Genomic DNA, 22,837 nt, shown 5'->3' on the forward strand with positions numbered 1-22,837 from the left:
AGCAAGTCTTTTGACCATAACTCACAGACACCCCAGGACATTCTGAGAGGGACAGATCATTTATTCTCCTGTCCATCCCTCAGGTGCCTCTCTCCAGCCCCCTGTGTCCAAATCTATACATACACACACATATACACACATATACACACATACACACACACACACACACACACACACACACACACACACACACACACACACACACACACACACACACATACACATGCACACCAAACAAACACACACATACACATGCACACACACACATACACATACACAACAAACAAGTGCACGCAAACCAAACAAACACACACACACCACCTGGTTTCCTGAGTCTGTGTTTGCTGAGCTTGGGCTGCAGACCAGACGAAGTGACCTGGAGATGAAGGCAGTGGCCTGCCCTGGTCTTCCAGCTCCTCTCCTCACCAGTCAATGGGGACTCATTGGGGCAGAGGAGGAGGAGGATTAGATGCCACTGATATGGTGATAGAAGATTAGCTAGATTCACTTAGCGCATACGCGTACATATATACACACACAAATGTTCACATATACACTTCAGTGTGTGTGTGTTTGTGTGTGTGTCTTTCTTAGGTAAAAATATAATAATAATAAACTTTATATTTAACTTTAACTAAGCAGAGGCACAAGTGTTTTACATGTTCAAAAGTTAAATGACCAAATATAGTTAATGAGAACTCTAACTGTTACCCCGTTAGTGATATGTCACACACAGTACATCTGCCTCTAACTCGGCTCCTGTTTTCCTCCGAAGACAGATCTCAGAGAAGCGCTGCTCCCAGAATCCTCTCTGCCCCTCCCACCTGTCCAAAATTAGACCCCAGCCCAAAGTCAATCTGGCCTCCTCAGTAATGCACACATCAGGATTCCTATTACACTCCGGCGGATAATCACACGATAATGGCCTCTCTGAGGCTGGAGCTAGTCAGCTGGATGTATCGCTTAGCATTGGGAAGCTTCTCTATGTAGCTACGTCATAGATATGTGTAGCCTAGATTCTTAGATATCATAAGTCTGGGAGATGATGATTGATTCACATTTGCCTAATTAGGCCAGGTGTTCGTTTATCAGTTTGTTGTATCTATTGTACATTTGGTACCTTAGCTATGCTATTACCATGATGTATGATGAAATGCCAGTTACTGTAAGATCCCTCAAATGTCGTTCCCTTAAAATAACTACCATATAGGACAACTAGAACCAGGAGCTGAGAACACCAAGATCTCTGGCTCAATTTCCACGGTGTCCCGTAAGTCCCTCAGGATAAAAAGCATGCCCAATAAATAACTAGGAAAGTAAACTGGACATGAAGTCTGCAAACTTGTGCAGCATCTTGATTTAGAGTGATCCACCTGCACATCTAGGCCAGCTCAGTCTGCCTGCCCTGCAGGCCTGTGGTTAACTCCATGACTGAGCTGTCTGGAGACACTGCTGCTGCTACTGCTGCTGCTGCTGCTGCTGCTGCTGCTGCTGCTGCTGCTGCAGTAATAGCTTCCTCTGGAGCCCAGGTGAGCCTCTGTAGGGACCCACAGGTGTGTGTGTGTGTGTGTGTGTGTGTGTGTGTGTGTGTGTGTGTGTGTGTGTGTGTGTGTGTGTGTGTGTGTGTGTGTGTGTTGGGCCTGGAGCCCAGAGCGTCTGACCCGCTCCCCTCATTATGGAGTGGCCTTGTCAGAGCAGAGCGCTGGATCTCTAATGAGACCTGCCTCGTTACACACACACACACACACACACACACACACACACACACTCACACTCAGAGAGACACACACACACACACACAGCTGATGCCCTGCCTGCAGTCTTGAGTCTGAGTTCTGAGTCTCTTATATCCACTGTCTAATACTCGCACATTTTCTCCAAAACTAGTCAACCCGTCTCAAATCAGTGTGAACTGAAGTGTCTCTTCATGCATGGACAATCGGTGCATCTGTAGCACATGTCCAAGTACTTCACTCAAACTTTATTAGTTAATCCATAAACACATAAAATGGCTATTTGTGCATAGTTGGTTACATCGTTGTTGAAGCTACGGCAGCCTGAGTGGTTCATGTAGTAAAATTATGTGTTCAGTTTTGAATAGTGGCTTGGTCGGGGGCATGTGTTCCTTTTACAGAGTACTATTGCGCGATGCATTTGACATTAACAGCTGTATGGGTTACATAAACAGGATTAACCCACATTTGAAAACTATACGTACGCCCGGTTTCATAATTCACATAGTGGCCAAGGCAGCATATCCACCTACAGTTGACGCCCATATCTCTGTGTGTGTGTGTGTGTGTGTGTGTGTGTGTGTGTGTGTGTGTGTGTGTGTGTGTGTGTGTGTGTGTGTGTGTGTGTGTGTGTGTGTGTGTGTGTGTGTGTGTGTGTGTGGAACTGCTCCAGTGCTCCCATTCCCTTCCTCAGGATGGCTGGCTGCTGAGGAGGGTGATTGTGTTGAGGATGTTATTTGCCAGGCCAGTAATACCCGGAGATTGTTGTTTACCCTGCGCTGAGTATTTCAGTAAGTGATATCGATCCATATCAGGACACTGAGGTCAGGTGTGCTTTTAGAGCAGAGCCAATCAAAGGCTGGGGATTTACAGAAGGTCCGTACACACACACACACACACACACACACGCACGAGCGCGCACACACACAAACAAACATATTGTACACACATATAGTGTAAAATACACAGAAATTCACATATACACACATAGGTCCACACAAACATACAAGCACACACTTACACAGAGCTGACAGACACACTGAGAAGCACAAATGCGCACAGAGGCGACAGAGAGACAGACTGAGTGGCACAAACGCATGCCATGGACGTGGACAGATGTACCCGTGTGATATACATTGGCAAGCGTGCTGTGGCATCATGTGGCAGTGTTGGGGAAGTGGGCACAGCGTAGGGCAGCAGCAGGCAGTGGCCGTACAGCACCCTGAGGGAAGGGGGGATTTGGACCATGACGCCTCCATCTGTAGGGTCTGCCAGGGCAAAAAGTGTGGTCCGTCCGAATCCCTTTTGATCTACGATTTAATAATCCACACATGTTTAAACAAACAAGCTCAGCATGAACTATGGACATTTTTCTTTCTTGCATTCTTTCTTTCTTTCTGTCCTTCTTTCTTTCTTTCTTTCTTTTATTCATTTTTTATGTCCTCTCTCTGTTTCCCTCCCTATCACTTTCGCTCCCTCTCTTTCTCTCTCATTAACTTTCTGATGATGCGAACTGAAATGCAGGATCGATAAAGCATTAGTTCAGCTCGTTTTGTTCTGATTTGATGTCGTTATTGTTGTTGTTGTTGTGTTTTAGGGAGAACATTTCCAAGGTAAGCCTCTCTCAGAGACCCCCCCTCCCTCCCCTCCCTCCCTCATAGCTGACGACGACAGCAGATGTAAGCATTTTTAATGGAACTCCATTGTCATGTTCAGCAGGTGAACCTGCTGCTTTCAGGAGCCAATTTGTCATTTGTATTAACATATTGAATTTAAAATGTTCAAACCATAACAATCAAAACACAACACGGGTAGAAGAAGAAGGCACACAGCCCTAGGTGGTAATAGTTGCCATTAATAATTCTGCACAATAATATGATTCCAGTCCGAGCCCATCACAAAGACGAATTACCATAATCACAAAGAAGGGAGTGCCTCATTCTTTGTGCTATCTCCAAGAGAGGCCCACACACCATATGCATGCAGTGGAGAGATATTACACCCCCCGTATCAGTGTGGAGCATAGGGTCACTCCTGGAGGGGGTTAATGGGGGGGTTGGGGACAGATGGGGCATCCTCCGTGTCTCCGTCTCTCTTCACTGTCCTGTAGCATCCAAACACAGCCGTCCGTTCCAGAGCTGTCCCCCTTGATCAAAAATGTCCTCAATTTTTGTCTGGCTCCTCTTAGCACTGTGTGGCAGTACGCAGCGAACGCAATCAAATGTGTAATTGAAAATGCTAATTCACTGAGGGACTCCATTATGGGCTCCCAGGGGGATATGTGGACATTTGGTTTGATTGACTCAGAAGGGGGGTGCCGTTGTATGGGGAGCACCTCATAGCGTTGCATCGGAATACTGTTTTCTCAGAAATAGATGAACTTTAATGAGAGAATTACGGGTTGGTAACTCCTGTCGCATATTCATGAAACACCGTTTTTAGTGTCTCTTGGCATCTTCTCAGACTTGGTTCCAGACTGTTGCCAAGTTTGTGTCATATTGCTGTAGTAACCCACTGACTCCCGTCTCCGTGGCAACGGCAGATTGATGGGAGGCTGGGCGGGTCCGTCTTTAATGTGAAACGTCTCCTGCTCGTTAATCCAGAACGGAGTTTTGGAGTGGAGTCCGTCCGCTGCGGGTGCATCCCATAATGAGCCACGTGCCCTAGAAACAGCGTGAGGCTCATTCACCATGCGTTCAATAACCACCTACCTACGGACATTGTTTCGGTTGACAGTGATTAGCAAGCCGGTCGTCAGTCATGCCAGCATTGATTAAAACAGCACTCTGCCATATGTGTATATTACCGCCTTGTCTCCTCCCTTTGTCTTTGTTAAAACACTAGCAAGCATACGCTAGCAGGTGGTGTCATTACTGTGAACATATCTGCCTCAGCTAGCTCCTGCAACACCAGAAGTTGGGCTTGTTATCGTGGTTCTAGGGTCCTAGCCCAGGCCACAGACAGATGTCTGCTCTAATTAGGGGCTTAGAGCGGCTAAATATTAATGAAAGCTAAAATCCCAGGCATGGATTAGGGCTAGCCCGAAAGTAAATGTTACGGCCCGAGTTTGGATGGAGAATGACTACTCCAGTGCCAAGCAAACTATAAACAGACTGCCCACACAGACTGTGGGACGTCTGTGATGCTAGTCTGTGGTATGACCATGAGAGGCTATTAGAAGGCATTGATGTATATGGATGTACGGCTGTAATAAACATTACTACTACTAAGTTCAGGGTAAAATCAATAACATGTCATGGTAGACTGATGCCTAATGGATCTACGTCTCCAAGAGTCAGAATGAATGAGTTACGTTTCAGTATAAGTGCGTAGTATGTCAGTACTGAGTTATAACATATTGTTATAAGGAATTATATGCATGTGGGGTGTACATTATAATACTGAGAATCAGACTCTGAGTGACGTGTGAGTAGGAGTAAGTGCGTAGTGTGTCAGTACTGAATCATAAGAGACAGTTTTAAGGCGTAAGAGCATTTGTATGTAGTGTAGCGACATGTGAGGATGAGGAAGTGGGCTTGTACTGAGTCAGCATTGAGAAAGTGTTATGGGGGCAGACAGACAGGCAGGCAGGCAGGCAGGCAGACAGGCAGGCAGGCAGACAGGCAGGCAGGCAGGCAGGCAGGCAGGCAGGCAGGGAGACAGGCAGGCAGACAGGTGCAGATCCACAGTTTGGAGCTTTTGGGGGAGTGGGGTGTGTGTGTGTGTGTCTGGGCCATCCTCTCCTCTCCTCTCCTCTCCTCTCCGCATGTCCACATCTCCCACATCATCCACACAGTAGCCAAACAGTCCTGACAGCCACGGTGGGGAGGCTCATGAATACCCCCCCTCCCCTAAACACACACACACACACACCTCACACATATACACATACCCCACACATATACACACACTGACCTACACACACACACACACACACACACGGTGGGGAGGCTCATGAATAACTTAGAGCCGTCCAAGTGCACTACAGGAGCCCCCACCCCACCCCCCAAACATGCACACACACACCCCACACATGCACACACACACCCCACACATGTACACACACACCCCACACACACACACTGACCTACAGACACACACACACCCCACACATGTACACCCACTGACCTACACACACACACACTGACCTACACACACACACACACACCCCACACATGTACACCCACTGACCTACACACACACACACTGACCTACAGACACACACACACACCCCACACATGTACACCCACTGACCTACACACACACACACTGACCTACAGACACACACACACACCCCACACATGTACACCCACTGACCTACACACACACACTGACCTACAGACACACACACACACACTCACTTCAGCAGTTTATACTTGTTTATTCAAGGCAAGGCAAAAAGTTTATAAATGAAGGGAGGAGTAAATCAAAGACATATACGTGTATATACCTATACCATATGACTAGTATGATAAACCAATTTTAATAAATGTAATAATTTAGTATACTCCAATTAACTACTCCACTGCTGAGGCTTCTTCGATGTGAATCACTCATACTACTTTAAGTCCCTGTTTCCCAATCAATATAACCGTACACCCACTCATACCCTGGTAAAATGCTCAAGGCCCATCGAGTGCAGGGAGAGTACGGTCATGAATAAGTTAGTATTGTGCACCAGTGAACACCAAGGTCTCCCTCTGTTTCCTCCCCTGTCTCTCTCACGAGGCTACAACACTCAGTCAGGGCACCAGCTTTTGGTTACTGACCTTTATCATATGCTAGTATGCATATTTAGCTTAGCACTTGTTAAGTGTTCATATTTAGCTTAGCATTGGTTAAGTGTTCTTATTTAGCTTAGCACTTGTTAAGTGTTCTTATTTAGCTTAGCACTGGTTTAGTATGAATATTTAGCTTATCATTGGTTAAGTGAGCATATTTAGCTTAGCACTGGTTTAGTATGCATATTTAGCTTAGCATTGGTTAAGAATGCTTATTTAGCTTTGCATTGGTTAAGTATGCATATTTAGCTCAGCCCAGTAAGCATGTTTGATTTTGTATTGGCATAGTGTAGCACTCGTTTAGACTATTACAGTAAGGTGCTTTAAGGTGCTAAGGGACTTTACGGAACACGTCTATGGCTCACTACACAACAGTTCAATAGATTACAATTCTCTGCACTACACTACACCACACCGCACTACACTACACTACACTGCACCGCACCACGCTACGCTACGCTACGCCGCACTGCACCATGCTACGCCACGCTACACTGCACTAAACTCCACTACACTACACTACACTACACTACACTGCACCGCACTGCACTACGCTACGCCGCACTGCACCACGCTACGCCGCACTGCACCACGCTACACCACGCGACACTACACTACACTGCACTAAACTACACTACACTACACACACCTCTGCCACTGCTGGTCCACGTGTTAAAGAGCTGACTCACGGCCAGTGGTGAAAAAGTGGGTTGTTTTTGGGCTTGGTGCGTTCTGTTCACGTCCCGTGAGACTCGCGTATATCTAGGACACTCCATCTTCTCTCTATGGAATGGACAGTGTGTGTGTGTGTGTGTGTGTGTGTGTTTGGATGAGTGTCTCTATGTCAATGACTGGAGGGTTCTGTACACTCTTGTGTGTCTAGGTATGTGAGTGTGTGTGTGTTTGTCTGGATGATTCTGAATGTTAACTCTGCTGGTAGGCCCAGGTTGTGTGTGTGTGTGTGTGTGTGTGTGTGTGTGTGTGTGTGTGTGTTTTCACAGTCACAACACTAAGCATGGTGGCCCAGTAAAGAAGCAAATGTAGGACAGGCAGGCCTGCTGACTAAGGCAGCCTGCAGAGATAACACAGACAGACACAAGACAGACACGCAGGATCAGAGAGAGGGGGACAGGGAGAGAAACCGACGGAGGAGAGAGATGATGGAGAGACAGGAGAGGCAGGGTGGTGTAGATGAAGAGGAGGGCAGAGACAGGAGAGGCAGGGTGGTGATGAAGAGGAGGGCAGAGACAGGTGAACATGAAATAGACATAAAGGACACGCGGAAAGATGAGAGAAACGGGGGGGACATGATTGGCAGAAAAACAAATGAGATTTTAAAAGACATGATACATAGAACAGTCAGAAAGTACAGGCAGAGGGAGACAGATAGAGGGAGACAGACAGACGGAGACAGGCAGAGGGACTGACAGAGGGACAGGCAGAGGGACTGACAGAGGGACAGGCAGAGGGAGACAGACAGAGGGACAGACAGAGAGACAGGCAGAGGGACAGTGTAGGGCAGTGAGTGAAGCAGGAGTCTGGAGCAGAGGGCTCAGGAGAGCTGCAGGCAGCCAAGCTCCAGATGCTCCTCCTGAGCCACACACACACACACACACACACACACATACACACACACACACATAGCCTGCCAGTGGCATCTGTCCTCCACACACTCTCCTCTCTTTCTCTCGCTCTCTCTATCCCTCTTTCTTTTACACGTTCATTCTATCTTTCTCTCCCTCTCTCTCTCTCTCTCTACCTCTCCCGTGAGTCTCTCTCTCTGTCTCTGTCACCCTCTGTATCTTTCTGCCGCTCTCTCTCTCTCACCATCCCCCCCTTTACATCTTTCTCAGTTGTTTCCATCCCTCTTCACCACATGATCACTCCCCGTCTCTGTCTTTCTCTTTCCTCTTCCTCTATCCCTTTGAGAGGATGCCATTTGTGTGTGTGTGTGTGTGTGTGCGTGCGTGCGTGTGTGTGTGCGAGTGCGTGGGTGTCTGTGTGTGAGATGGATGCAGATGCTTACTTTATTCATAGACCACGGTGCCAAGTTGACAGTTTGTTTACTTCAGGGACATCCAAGCAGAAATAGGCCATGTAAGGACTCTGGAGGAAGTCTAGCACAAATAAACTCCACTCTACTGTATTAGCTTGTGTTTCAGTGCATTTATCCAACTGCAGCAAAAGGGCAAATGTGGGCTGGTTATCATTCTCTTTGACAGGACCGAGACCAGGCTGTGTACGTGTGTGGTGTGTGTGTGTGTGTGTGTGTGTGTGTGTGTGTGTGTGTGTGTATGTGTGTGTGTGCGTGTGTGTGTGTGTGTGTGTGTGTGTGTGTGTGTGTGTGTGTGTGTGAGAGAGAGAGAGTGTGTGTGCTCTCGCGTCTGGCGCTGCCTGAGTTAACCACTGATAGCGCTGCCTTGGGCCACACAGATACCAGCAGCATCAGAGACACAGTCACGCCCCCGTTGGCCAATCAGAGAGAGCAGGACCCCGCACTCAGCCAATCATGTATCAGAATGTGTGTGCGTGTACGTGTGTGTGTGTGTGTGTGTGTGTGTGTGTGTGCATGTACTGTACTATTTGTATTCAGGTGCTCAGTGCATCCGTCTCCTCTTGCCTCACGCTTTGACAGTATTGGCTGGTTATAGAGCTTTAGGCAACAACACTATGTGTATTCATGGACAACAATGTCCCCATTCTCTCTTGTGCTGAATGCTGTATCTGATAGGGCTGTAATATTTTATCGCGTTTGTAGTGACTGAACATTCTTTTGTTGTCTTCAGTTGATATGACGTCCACACAGCCAGGGCAACATAAAAAACGCCCGTAGTAGAAGCTTTTCACACACACACACTAGGGCTGTCAAAATTGCTCAAAAATGACGTTCGAATATTCGCTTTAAAAAAACACATATATTCGAACATATTCGAATTTGTGGTTGCGCATTAGGCACGTCAATAACAGGACAAATTAATACAACGAGACATAACTACTTGTATAGGTAATTTATTTAAGTTTAAACATATTTAACAACATATTACCTACACAAAAAAAAGTAAATTAACTAATGGCCAAGACCGCAGAGCTTGCACACACGCACTCTTTCTTTCTCCCTCTCTCTGCCTCTCCCGCACCGTCGCGCTCTCTGCGCATAGCGGTTTAAATGAACGACAACAAGGGATACGGTACCTCGGTTCCAGTGCTTCACAGAACTCCCTGAAGCCTATCCCATCCACCACAGTGATCGGCCTCATGTCCTTGCATATGAACGAAATCAATTTTTGCGTGCAAGCCTCCTGTCGTGCCGCAGGCAACGAACTTGTGACGGACGGCGCAAAATATGTATCCAGACGTGGCTGTTTCGCTGAAGTTCCACATATTATGCCATATTCACTTGGATGCACATTTTGGAGATGTAGCCTCAAGTTGCTAGTTGTTGAATGGTAAGCTAACGCTAGCTTACATAGCTTACACACTACTTAACTGTAGGCTCAACAAGTTTACAATCAACTGCCCAAAATCCGAAATATTTCCAGACATCACTCTTTAGATTTTTGGGGGTTACAATCACTTTCTATGCTGCGGTCAAGCAGGGTTCTGCACTTTCTGCCATCTTCCACCAAGTCAACTGTCAGCAGTGAGGCAACTTTTTGAGCCTACAGCTAAAGTAGTGTGTAAGCTAGAGTTAGGTTACCATTCAACAACTAGCAACTTGAGGCTACATCTCCAAAATGTGGAGATGTAGCCTCAAGTTGCTAGTTGTTGAATGGTAAGCTAACTCTAGCTTACATAGCTTATACACTATAGCTGTAGGCTCAACAAGTTTACCATCAACTGACCAAAATCCGAAATATTTCCAGACATCACTCTTTAGATGTTTGGGGGTTACAATCACTTTCTCTGCTGCGGTCAAGCTGGATTCTGCACTTTCTGCATCTCGGAAGTCAACTGTCAGCAGTGACTCTGTGCCAGACAGTGAGACTCCTGTGACCTGTCCCTGATCTCAGGCGCGCGCCCACCCGCAAAGCAGACAGTGCTGCCGCTGTTTTTTTTTTTTTTTTTTACATTCGAATATTCATTTTCACATTCGAAATTCTATTTTTAACAACTATTCGAATATATATTCGAATTTAGAATATTCGTTGACAGCCCTAACACACACACACCTTCGCTCTTTCTATCTGTGTTTGTGTGTGTCTCTCATGACACACACACACACACAAACACACGCACACACAGCATGCACACATACACTCTCTCTCCCTCGCTCTTTCTCTCTCTCTCTCTCTCTCGCGCTCTCTGTCCTTCAGGCACACACGGTACACATTGCAGACCCTGATGATGTCACTCTCAGTGGGTTCACTGCACTGTTCAACCCTGCACCTAGATGGCAGCACTGCTATACTGACTGATAGCCACAGGGCTCTGAGCTCAGATCATTGGCATCAGTCAGGTTCTTCTTCTGCTGGTCTGCTGGGTGTGTGTGGGGTGTGTGTGTGTGTGTGTGTGTGTGTGTGTGTGTGTGTGTGTGTGTGTGTGTGTGTGTGTGTGTGTGTGTGTGTGTGAGAGAGAGAGAGAGATTGAGAGAAAGAGAGAAAAAGAGAGAGATGATTTGTGTGTGTGTGAGAGGGAATGACAGTTTGAATGTGTGCATTTGTGTGTGTGCGTGTGTGTTTGTGATAAGAGAAAGAGAGTGTGTGTGTGTATTTGTGTGTGTGTGTGTGTGTGTGTGTGTGTGTGTGTGTGTGTGTGTGCCCCTTGCACATGTGTTACTTGTCCTCACACCTCTCTCAGGGTGCACTATCTTTCCTGCATTCCCACACTTAAGTGCCCTTAAAAGGATCTCAGTCTCCATATAGATTAGAAACGCATTATGCAGCTGCCAAGAAAAACATATTAGCTGACGTCTACACGGTGTTCTCAAATCAGAGCGCTGTATTTTTTAACAGCTGTTACGGTACCCCTCACACGCTCACTGCAGTAGTAATGCACTGATCCAAAATAAAAGGACTGTGTGTTTAACTCCTGCTGACAGGTAACACACAGTTGGCATGAAATATAGCCAAAGTCACAGGAATTTCCCCACGATGGCTGGTCATTAGGATCCATCCTCACTGACGTAACTTAGGGACTGCAGGAGTTGATCAGTGAATTGCTCCTAATGGAGTCAGTATAGGGCATTTTCCACTTGATAAAGCCAGTAGGGATGGAGATGGAGGATCGGAATTGTCACGCCACCAAGTCAGCCTTGAGAAACAGCAGCAAGACTTGTTCACAACCGACTCAAAAACATCTGTGTGTGCGTGTGTTGAGGCGTCATGAGTGTGTGTCTGTGTTTTGCTTGTGTGTGTGCGCATGAGAGAGAGAGAGAGAGAGAAAGGTTGTTGTGTGTGTTTAGATGAACGCTGCTTTGAAAGCAGTGTTCATTTTTATTAATGCCTTTGTGCTGCAGGCACCAACAGCAGCAGATGGGAGGAACATCCACTAGGGTCGACTACACACCAGCAATATTCCCTTCAAACACACACACACACACTCACACACTCATACACACACGCACATACACACACACACACACACACACACACACACACACACAAACACATGCAAACAAACAAACAAACACACACGTATGAACAATAACATGTTTAAACAAACACACACACACACACACACAAACACATGTAAACACACAAACCGACATGTATGAACAATAGCACATTTAAACAAACACACACACACACACACACATACACATGTACACACACATACAGAGTCATGAATCTCCAGCGTCACACCCAAACTCAGCCATGTGTGAAATGACATGCTGCAGTACTGCTTCATTTTTCATCAGGGGCTGCTGGTGTGTGTACTGGTGTGTATGTGTGTGTGTACTGCTGTGTGTGTGTGTTTACTGGTGTGTGTGTGTGTGTGGGCTGGTGCGGTAGGAAGCCCTAATGGCCTGAGAGCTGAGTGCTGCTGTTCTCCGCAGACGCCATGAGGGCAGACAAATGTCCCGTGTCAGCTTTCATGCCGTTAGATGCGTGGTTTAGGGACGTAAAAGCAAGTTTTTATGATTGTAAATGTCTTGTCCGGTATCAGTCTTTATGACGGTGGAGAAGTGGTTTGGAGACATAAAAGCCCCGCTGTGACGTCTGTAAATGTCGTGTAAATTGTTCAGCAGATTGTTTTCATTTCTGCCGGAACAAAAAATTGTCTGTTTAGTTTTTTGTTCACTGCTGCCATTATTTTTTTTCTCGCAGCGGCCACATTGGCTCGTGTTGCCGTGCGTTGAGTGGCTATCAAAGTGAAATATGGCTGTGTGACACGATGCTTTTTCAAATGTTACTTCAGAAATCATGACAGTGCTCAGCTCAACACCAAACCCTAAAATGCTCTCCAAAGACATTTCTCAACATTTTTGGATCCTGGAAGCCATAAACAGGATGTTAGTCAGATGATTGATGGCTGAGAGGAAGGATCTGATTAATTAAAGCTTGGCTAAAGACACACGGTCCAGATCTGCTGAGGATGCAGAGGGAACTTCAGAGGGGTAGTCAAGGAACAGGAAGCAGCCAAAACATCAGTGGATACAGCAGTTGAGGGATGAGGCTCGGGATCATGTAAGGGAAGCCATATTGTAGATCATTTAGTTCTGTTCTCCAACAACCTCCTGTAACATGTGTCATAGTAAAACATGAATGAAACAGATTGTGAAACATCAATCCGAAAGGAAGGGTCTTTATATTTGTGTGTGTGTGTGTGTGTGTGTGTGTGTGTGTGTGTGTGTGTGTGTGTGTGTGTGTGTGTGTGTGTGTGTGTGTCCCAAACCACTCGTCTGTTAGCCCCTTCATGCGTGTCCCCAGAAGTTTGCAGTTATTTCCCTCTGCTGTTGTTAAGGGTGTATCTACAGGAAATGGAGAAACCCTACAGAAAGTCATTTTCTAGAAAACAAGGGGTTTTCTGTGTCGGTACCCCCCCCCCTCGCTCCATTCTCGGGCTAACATCCCCTCTATCCACTGAGGGGTCCGTTACCATGGCAGCGCAGCATTTCCAAAGAGACGGGGAAGGGAGGCTGTGGCGGCTGACGAGAGGCGTCCAAGTTCTAATCCCCGTATCCATTTCAATCATCTTTGCACAAAACTGAAATGTCTCCCTCCCGGCCTGGCTGTCTGTGTCCCAGGGCCCCCATCATTATCTTCAGTGCCCGACAAGCAGTAAATAACTAACAGTTATGAAGAGCATCTATCAGTATTTGCAAAATGGATGCACAATGGAAAACGTTACACTGTGTCACCCCAAATCATCAGCACTGTCATTCCTCCCTTGAACTTTCAAATCTCTCTACAATGGCAACACAAGCCGCTGATAGTAGACGCCCATCACAAATGTAGGTAGATCCATTGGAGTGGATGATGACATTGTGAGTTGATAGTAGGATGCGGTGAGGTATTCTGATATGGTTAGTGTAACAGGAGCGGATCCAGGAAGCAGCGGCGCTGTGTTTGTATTGATGACATGCGGGAGAGTTGAAAGCAGCACGCTGGGCTCAGCTGGCTGAGGTCAATCCAGACAGGAAATGAACGTCCACCATTTTAAAATCCGGAATGAGTTACAGTGGGCCACATTGATTCAATTAATTAGACTGGCCACTGTTGGGAGTTTGTGTGTGTGTGTGTGTGTGTGTGTGTGTGTGTGTGTGTGTATGTGTGTGTGTGTGTGTGTGTGTGCCAGACACTGTGTGTATCTGAGAGAGAGAGAGAGGGATTGAGTGTGTGTGTGTGTGTGTGTGTGTGTGTGTGTGTGTGTGTGTGTGTGTGTGTGTGTGTGTGTGTGTGTGTGTGTGTGTGTGTGTGTGTGTGTGTGTGTGTGTGTGTGTGTGCCAGACACTGTGTGTATCTGAGAGAGAGAGAGGGAGATTGAGTGTGTGTGTGTGTGTGTGTGTGTGTGTCTACTGTACTTTGCCGACGGAGGCAGTCTGTTAGAAAGAGACAGACTTTGCCAGAGGCAAGCTGTAGCCATCCAGCAACAGCACCACCACCACCAGCAACTGAGCTCTTTCTCTCACGCTCTGGGACACCCCCAAACTACCCCCACCGACCCCCACCGACCCCCCCCAGCTTCCCCCTTCAGCCGTCCAGCCTGGCCTCACCCCTCCTAATACCTGCGGACATGCAGCCCAAATCCTGCTAAGCCAGGCTGGCTGCCGCTGCACCCGGCTCCGAGGCACGGCTCATTGGCTCCCGACACAGGCGTCCGACCGAAGCGCGCCTGGCAGGCGGCGGGCCGCATTGTTGGCGCAGACGCTGTGGTAAGCTAGGCAGGCGGGCGGGCGGGCGGGCAGGACAATACGGTCTCGGACGCTACTCAAGCTCTCGTCTCGCTACCCTCACCTCGCCTCCGCATCACCCGAGGACAGACAGACGGACGGACAGACAGACAGACTCCAGCTGAACAGCCAGGACTGGGTCTGGAGACTGGGTCTGGAGACTGGGTCTGGAGACTGGGTCTGGAGACTGGGTCGGGTAGGGAGGGCCAGAACTGGGGCCTCTTGGTGCAGCAGCATCAGCAGCAGCAGCAGGACCAGGAGCAGCATCAACAGCAGTAGCAGCAGCAGCAGTAGTAGCAGCAGCAGGAGCATCTGATTCTGCACGTCTATTTCTGTAGCTCCTCCAACCCCCACCCCACCTCAACCCCATCTACCCTCACCCTCTCTACTCCCCCCAACACCCCTACATCCCCCCCGACCCCACCCTCAACTCCCCAACCTCCCATATCATGATTACACTGCACTGGGAGAGTGACTAGTGTCTACAAATATGGTAAGTGTGAGAGATCCCCTGTGAAGCTATGCGGTGGTGCAGGCAGCTGTGTGGGGAGGGGAGGGGTGAGGAGAGTTGGGTGTCCCGAGCTGGTGTTGTTGACAGGACACGGTGAGGTGGGGTGAGGAGGGAGGCAGATGCCTCTCTGTGTGTGTGTGTGTGTGTCAGGGAAAGGGGGGGGGGAGGTATAGCTGACTCCGTGCCGGTGTGTGCCACTGGAACCAGGGATCATCCTGACGCTCTTTTTTTAGGGGGTCCGGTGCAGAGACAGAAAGACACACACACACAGAGGGAGAGACACAGGAGGCCAGTGATTGGTGATTAGTACCGGAATTGTTGTTTGCTGGCGTTTTGTCCTGCCGTCCCAGGTATTTTTAGGCTTGACATAATGCCCCTCGGCTTCGGCGAGGTCCCAGTGGTGGCTTAATTGAATACTCGGGTTACAACTCGCAACTGCAGAGAGGACATGGCAGTGGACGAGGGAGGAGAGTTCCTAGAGGCGCCAGTAAGTGCAGATTTATTGAAATTTCCACAAAAAATAGAAACCCTTTATGCTGTTATGGCTGTAGGATATAATGCGTCTGAAGTGAATGTGTGTGTGTGTGTGTGTGTGTGTGTGAGAGAGAGAGAGAAGAGAGTGTGTGTCAGGTTGTTTTTCATGGGACGATTCTGCCTGGTTGCGATTGATGTGAAGAGCATAGAGATGTTCATGGTCAGGCGGTTTGAAGTAAGGACTCACAGTGTGAGTGCGTGTGTGTGTGAGTGCGTGTGTGTGTGTATGCAGCGCCACTCTGCTGCATTATCAGAGTATGCTGATTGCAGAGGTCTTTGTGAGGTCTCTGGAAGGTGGCAGCCAGATGGATGAGGCTGTACATACTTAATATTGTCGTCCCAAATTCTTCTCAACCGTGGGCTGTGTAAAAATAAAGTGCCCAGCTGCTGTGCTGAGCCATATAGTGTAGTCAAGGTTACGCCATAGTGCGGAGACTGCAGGAGCTAGCCAGCAGAAATGCTAAAAGTCTGTCTGAGGCAATGGAAGGAACGCTGACAATTGGCTACACTGCATTAGCCAAAAGGCTATAAAACTCTGAGACTGTGTGTGTGTGTGTGTGTGTGTGTGTGTGTGTGTATGTGTTTGAATGTGTGTTAGTTGTACGTCTCAGTGTTTTTATGTGAAAAGCTCTCTGTACTGTAGAACCGGAGGAATTCCTTCAGAACCGGTCAGAGAGGGGGAGGAGGAGGGGGGAGTGAAATGTAGCAGAAGCTGACATGTGATTCTGTGATTGAATGTGATTCTGAGACAGTGTCTGCGTTAAAGTGTTACCCTGCCAACAGCAGTGGATGCAGTGACCTTCAGGAAGAAACACATGCTTATGTTTTTCTCTCTTTTTGTCTCTCACTCTCTCTCTTTGTCTCTCTCTCCCTCTATCTCTCCCTCTCTCTCTCTCACTGTCCCCCACTGTCTTTCGATCTCCTTGACTTTGCAGTTCCCACACATGCCAGTGATGTACAGTAGTGAGAGGTTATGTGCAGGACATGGTCCTAGGTGTTTCTGTGTTTACTCAGATTAACATCATCACAGCTGATAACTCATCACAAACACTACTTCTTCTCTGGTCTACTGGCAGTATATTTATATGTATGTGCTTGACACATACGTTTATTTATCTTAATGTAGACACTACTTCAGTTTTTTTACTTTCATTTCAACTCGTGCAAAGTGTGGTCTGGCGTTTGGCAAGTGCATCATAACATTTTGCAATCCCATTGTAGAGGTCTACTATGGTATTGGTTCAGTTGATGCAATCATTGATTATTCAGAATATGTTCTGTGGTCCAGCCCCTTGGTTGTTAATCCTAATAGAATAGCTGCTCCTGTTGGTGCGATGAGGGACAACATATAACACAACAACAACATATAACACAACAACAGTACAAATAGCTAAAAAAGATGTATGTTACGAGTTCAACAAAGTGCAATGGCATAGATTGCATGTATTTCCATGAGGTGCTTTACAATAAATACATATACATATATAGTAAATATAATATAGTAAATAATAAATAATGAGAGATGATGCTGTTGGTGTGTGCCGATGACGAATGGACTGTCAGGGGAAACACCCCAACAACTGGAGGAAAATCCAAACCTTGGGGAAGCACAAATCCTATGGAGCTCAACCCCAGCATGCCAACCCTAATCAGCAGCAGAAGGCTGAGTCAGCAGCCACAACACTCCAACGCTTCTTTAAAGGGATAGTTCACCCCGAAATGAACCATTTCTCTTAAAGGGATAGTTCACCCCCAAATGAAACATTTCTTTAAAATGATACTTCACCCCAAGATGGAACATTTGGATAGTTCACCCCGAAATGAAACATTTCTTTTAAAGGGATAGTTCACCCCAAAATGAAACATTTCTTTTAAAGGGATAGTTCACCCCAAAATGAAAAAGTACCCACTCACTCAACTGCCTGTAGTAACCGTAGAATTAGAAAAGAGTTGAATGAACCTGGACATGGACAATGGACAAGCATATCTCTCTCCACGTTCACTACTTCCTCCTTTGCTAGAGTCCTTGATGATGCTTATTATTATAGGTATGAGTCAGCGCAACACACCTTAGGCCAGTATCCTATCATTGAATGATCAAGTATAAAAAAAAACCTCAGTTGGTTAATATGGGTTCATTTACCTCCTGTACTGTGCTCCACGCTGAGCGAAACATCTCTGTGAATCTGAATGTCTGATCTTCTCCTCTCTGTGGTGGTGAGCTATTAAAAGCTTCCTTGTCTGTGCAGCGCAAACAGAATTACCTAGCAGAATGTCAGCGCCCAGAAAAGACCAGGTCACCATTCACTTCCCTGGAGCAAGGAGAAAGAGAATCCAGGAAAGGAGGCATGTGGGGTTCCACTGGAATGTGGAGGGAATTATAAAATGTAATCAGGGCCACTTGTATGTTTTGTTTATGTTTCTAATTAGTACAGTGTACATACGTAAGTAATTAATACTTCTATGTACCTGTCAAGGAAGAAAAACAGTGCGTACATAAATCCTTAACCTAACCCAAACCCCAAGTACACCTTTGCAGTTAGTTTAATTAAGTTAAATTAAGTGAAATTAAGTGATTAGGACCTAAGGAGACTTAAAGTGCAGTACAGTGTGGCCAATGTCTCAGTTTGGGTTGAGCTGCCCCTTTGGGCATAACCTGCAAGGTTATGTAAGAGAATTGGGTGAGTATAGGCCGACATTTGTGTTCGTTTCCTCACCGGAGGTCGGTGCTTAGAGTTAATTCAGTCAGTTTGTCAGAGTGGCGACGGTGACGCTCGTATGATTGAAACACATGCAGTAGAGGCTTCAGCTGGCATCAGTGGTATTAAGGAGTTAATTACATGAGTGGAGCTTGTTAGTCCCATAGGCCTTAAGCAGGTTGTCTCACTCACTGACTCACTCACATGTGAGGGATCCTGAAGTGATATGAGGTGACAATCATTGGATCTGCGTTCATTTTCATTAGTCTTTTTCACACCTGTCAGCTGAAATGCAATGTCATGTAGTGTTAGAGAGCTTGAGGGACCATATTTTTGATGGAAAGCTTAGAGGAGCATTCTGATGTCTGTGAACAAAGTGTTTGAAAGTCTCCACTACTCCTCAAGCACTTGAAATACTTATTTGAGGGGCGTATAGGGGTATAGGGTTTGAGTTAAATTTTTCACATAGCAAGGAGAATACTGTCCTGATGTTCCACATTGAAAAAGGCAGGTGAAAAAGTACTGGGTTGATGTAGAGTGTCTGTGCTGTCTCAGTAATCTCTTTAGTGAACCTACCGGAACATTCTGTAATGGCTCGGAATGTAAATGTCATGGTTTTAGAACACTGCAGAGGCACTTCTGCCAAGGATTGTGAGAAAAACTGACCGCCTCAATTCTCTCTGCCATGCTAAATCGAAATCATCATTCTACAATGTTTACATCATTCTCCTTCCCTGCCGCTGCAAGTGCCATGTTCTCTCAGTGGACATGCTGCAAGGGACACAGTCTAGCAAAAGTCTCACTACAGTGCAAATCAGCGCGGCATCGTCCCAGAATGCCGTTCTGTAGCTCCGCACCCGTCAGTGGATGCTGTCTGCGTACTGTCTGCTCCCACTGGCTGTTCTGGAATGGGTTTTTTTCTGTGTGTGTGTGTGTGTGTGTGTGTGTGTGTGTGTGTGTGTGTGTGTGTGTGTGTGTGTGTTTGGCCTGCGTTCCAGTAAGCCCTGGTCTGCTTTTCTGCACAGTCGTGCTGATAGGGAGCCCTGATAAGAGCCAAGGGCCCCATTCATATCCAGCCAGAGACACAGCGCGTGGACTCGGGGCGGTAATCTGGTGTGTGTCCACTGATAGTCTGCTGATGCACGTCATTGTGTTGTTAGCTGTGCATGAGTGTGTGTGTGTGTGTGTGTGGGGGCAAGAACCAACTGGCAGGCTAAAGTTGACTCTGGTAAACTAGCTATATAGCATAGCTTGCAATAATGAATGGTAAAAGGCATGTTTTTGTTTTTCAGCTGGGGCCTATTCAGACGGCTAAAAAATATTGCATTACTCCTCTGTTTGACCTCATGCATTCACTCATTCTCACTAACCTGAGGACTACGGTATAGCAGCAGAACTATAGAATCTATATGTAAAGAGTTTGCAGCGATGACTCTACTGTGACTAATTACTGACATCAACTTTAACTTCAATGGAGTCCATTGGCACAAATGAAATGGCTCATCACCAAGGAAAGCAAGCCCCATTTAATATACCTCTCTGGCTAATTTAAGTTTGAAGTTATAGTGAGGGTCATTTCTTTATACAGTAATTTACAGTTGTCTCAGCTCACAAGAACACAGTAAAAAAAGAATTGTGTCAAGATCAGCGATAACTTATTTTCAGGGTGAGTAACTTTAACATCACAAAGAGCCAGTGATCTCCAGTATCAGTACTAAAACTGGGGTCAGCTGTGTTGTCATTAATTATATGACATTTCACTACCGTGTCCATGGGAACTGGGCAAGTTCCCACGCTGAAATAAATATTAAGTTGGATTTACTTCATTGTAATGTGGACATCAGTTGCACATGTTACATGAAATGGTTGCAATAGATTTCTTGATTTCTTGACTAGATGTCTAGATGTTATGCTGGTTTGATAAGCAGGCACATACTGAGTATAATCTTATACAGGTTGTATTGAATTAATTGTCTCAACACAGTAATATCATGTTGTAAAGAGAAACAAGACTCATTTGTGTATTTCAAATGTAATGTGGTTTAGCAAATTTGACAACTCATCATTTCCCTTTTTTCAGTGATACTGAAAAGTGTCACCTCAAACCTCGGTATCTAGAATACATTTTGTCCCATCATTCAGACGTAGAGGACAGTGAGAATAAGACATGGTATGGGAAAGAGAGAGAGAGATCAATGTCATTGGATTTAGTGTGACAAATTTTCAAACAGAAACGCCAAACAACACTTTGGAGAAGAGGAAAATCAATGGGTCAATGGGTCAATGGGTCAATGGGCCTACGACACGGTGGTGAGATCTGGAAGGCTTTGGCAGGTTTTAGTTGTGAAATCTGTAAAGCTTCAGCATGGATCCATAGGGAACATCTTTTGAGCCTTGACCCCCCCCTAGCCCCCCCCCCCCCCCCACACACACACAAACACACAGTGTCTTGTCCCTAGGCTCCCCAAACGCCCTCAACACCACGCATGGCAGGTCCCCGAGGAGCGATTGAGATGGAGAGAGAGAGAGGGAGAGAGAGAGAGAGAGAGAAAGGGCACCAGAAGGACGGTTCTGACCTTCTCAGGGACTTTGAAAGAGAGAGAGAAAAGAGGGGAGGATGGCACTGATAACGGACGAGTGGGAGGCAGCGATAGAGAGAGGGGCTCTGGCTGACAGGCCAATCCATCACACCAGAGTGTGTGGTGTTGTAAAATGACAGACAAAGATGACTACTTGCATTTTCTTTCTTTCGCTTCTCCCCTATATGTGTGTGTGTGTGTGTGTGTGTGTGTGTGTGTGTGTGTGTGTGTGAGTGTGTGTTTGCATGTGTGTGTGAGTGTGTGGTGTGTGACTAACTATATGATCAGCTTTTGGCATTCAACCTTTCATTCCTCCCCTATCTGATGTGTGTATGTGTATGTTTGTGTGTGTGTGTGTGTGTGTGTGTGTGTGTTGTGCGTGTGTGTGTGTGTGTTCGATGAGACTATAAGATCACCTTTTGTCTTTCTTCCAGCGTACAGGCAACTCACTCCTCACTGTGTTCCCAGATGATGTAACTGTTTTGTGTAAAAATCCCCTTTCGCTGGGGCCAAAGTGCTGTTTGGACAGATCTGGATAAAGCTGATCCATGTTGGGTTTCATAATCAGCGCTGTGCAACAGGCCCTCAAAGACAGGGGAAGGAATAGCTCCGGTGGTGTGTAATGTGTCAGGGATTATTAGAGTAAAGTTTGTTTTATCGGACACGCAAAGGTCACGGCAGCAGAGTCAGAGGAAAAGCATGCCTGAGAGTGTGTGTGTGCGTGGGTGTGTGTGTGTGTGCGTGCGTGCGTGCGTGCGTGTGTGTGTGTGTGTCTGTGTGTGTGTGTGTGTGTGTGTGTGTGTGTGTGTGTGTGTGTGTGTGTGCATGTATGGCGCATGTATGTGCACATGCGCCTCATGTCTGGGTGTGTCACAAATCTTTTCTCCTCTACAGCAATGCAGCAACAGCAGGCAGACCCACCCAACTTCTCTCTCTCTCTCTCTCTCTCTCTTTCTCTCTCTCTCTCTTCATCTATCTATCTCCCTTTTCCTTCTTTCTCCCTCTTCTCCTCTCTTCTATTCTTTACTACTAACCTCTTTCTCAGTCTTTTTCCTCCCTCTTTCTCTCTTTCTCAGTCTTTTTCTTATCTCTTCACCTCTCTCTTTTTCTCCTCATTCATCCCCCCTTTCTCCTTTCCTCTGTCTGCAAGCGTCTGGCTGCTCTATAGCTCTCCAGGGTCCTGCCACACCTTTTCCCAGCCATTGACACACAAGAAACCGTCTGCATATGAAATCAATGCAGTCTCTCTCTCTCTCTCTCTCTCTCTCTCTCTCATTCTCTCTGTCATTCTCTCTCTCTCTCTCTCATTCTCTCTCGCTGTCCCTCTCTCTCTGATACTGCCGTGAGACTGACGTTTTTACCCTGTAGAACATCTGCATTAAGTCTCTTTTATCAACTAATGTGACATGTTATGTGTGCTCTTCACAACAACAACACAACAACAACAACAACAACACAAAAACAAAAAATGAGCCACATTAGCACAGTGACTGGTACAGATTGGTTACTGAAGAAGACTGAATGGAGCTTGGAATGTAGTCCACTGCTCACTGAAAGGCACATGGCTTTGCTATGCTATTCATATCTCTATTGTCCTCTATTCTTCTCTCTTTCATGAATCTGTGCACGCTAATTTAATGTATTAATTTACGTGCCACATATTTGTGT

General features: G+C 46.5%; 1 protein-coding gene across 31 annotated transcripts in view; it reads left to right on the forward strand.

The window, feature by feature from the left end:
• Positions 1–22,837, forward strand: part of ank3b (ankyrin 3b) — a 206,639-nt gene that overhangs the window by 99,173 nt on the left and 84,629 nt on the right. Inside the window, exon 1 of one of the 31 annotated variants that reach the window (XM_031561617.2) lies at positions 15,487–15,844. The exons of the other annotated variants lie outside the window; for them this stretch is intronic. Coding sequence (XP_031417477.1) covers positions 15,806–15,844 — 39 coding nt within the window. The 5' untranslated portion in view covers positions 15,487–15,805. Of the gene's footprint in view, positions 1–15,486; positions 15,845–22,837 lie in introns of those variants that run through there. 31 annotated transcript variants of the gene reach the window in all.

Source organism: Clupea harengus, chromosome 23, assembly GCF_900700415.2.
Source record: "Clupea harengus chromosome 23, Ch_v2.0.2, whole genome shotgun sequence".
In the NCBI taxonomy this organism is placed as follows: Eukaryota; Metazoa; Chordata; class Actinopteri; order Clupeiformes; family Clupeidae; genus Clupea; species Clupea harengus.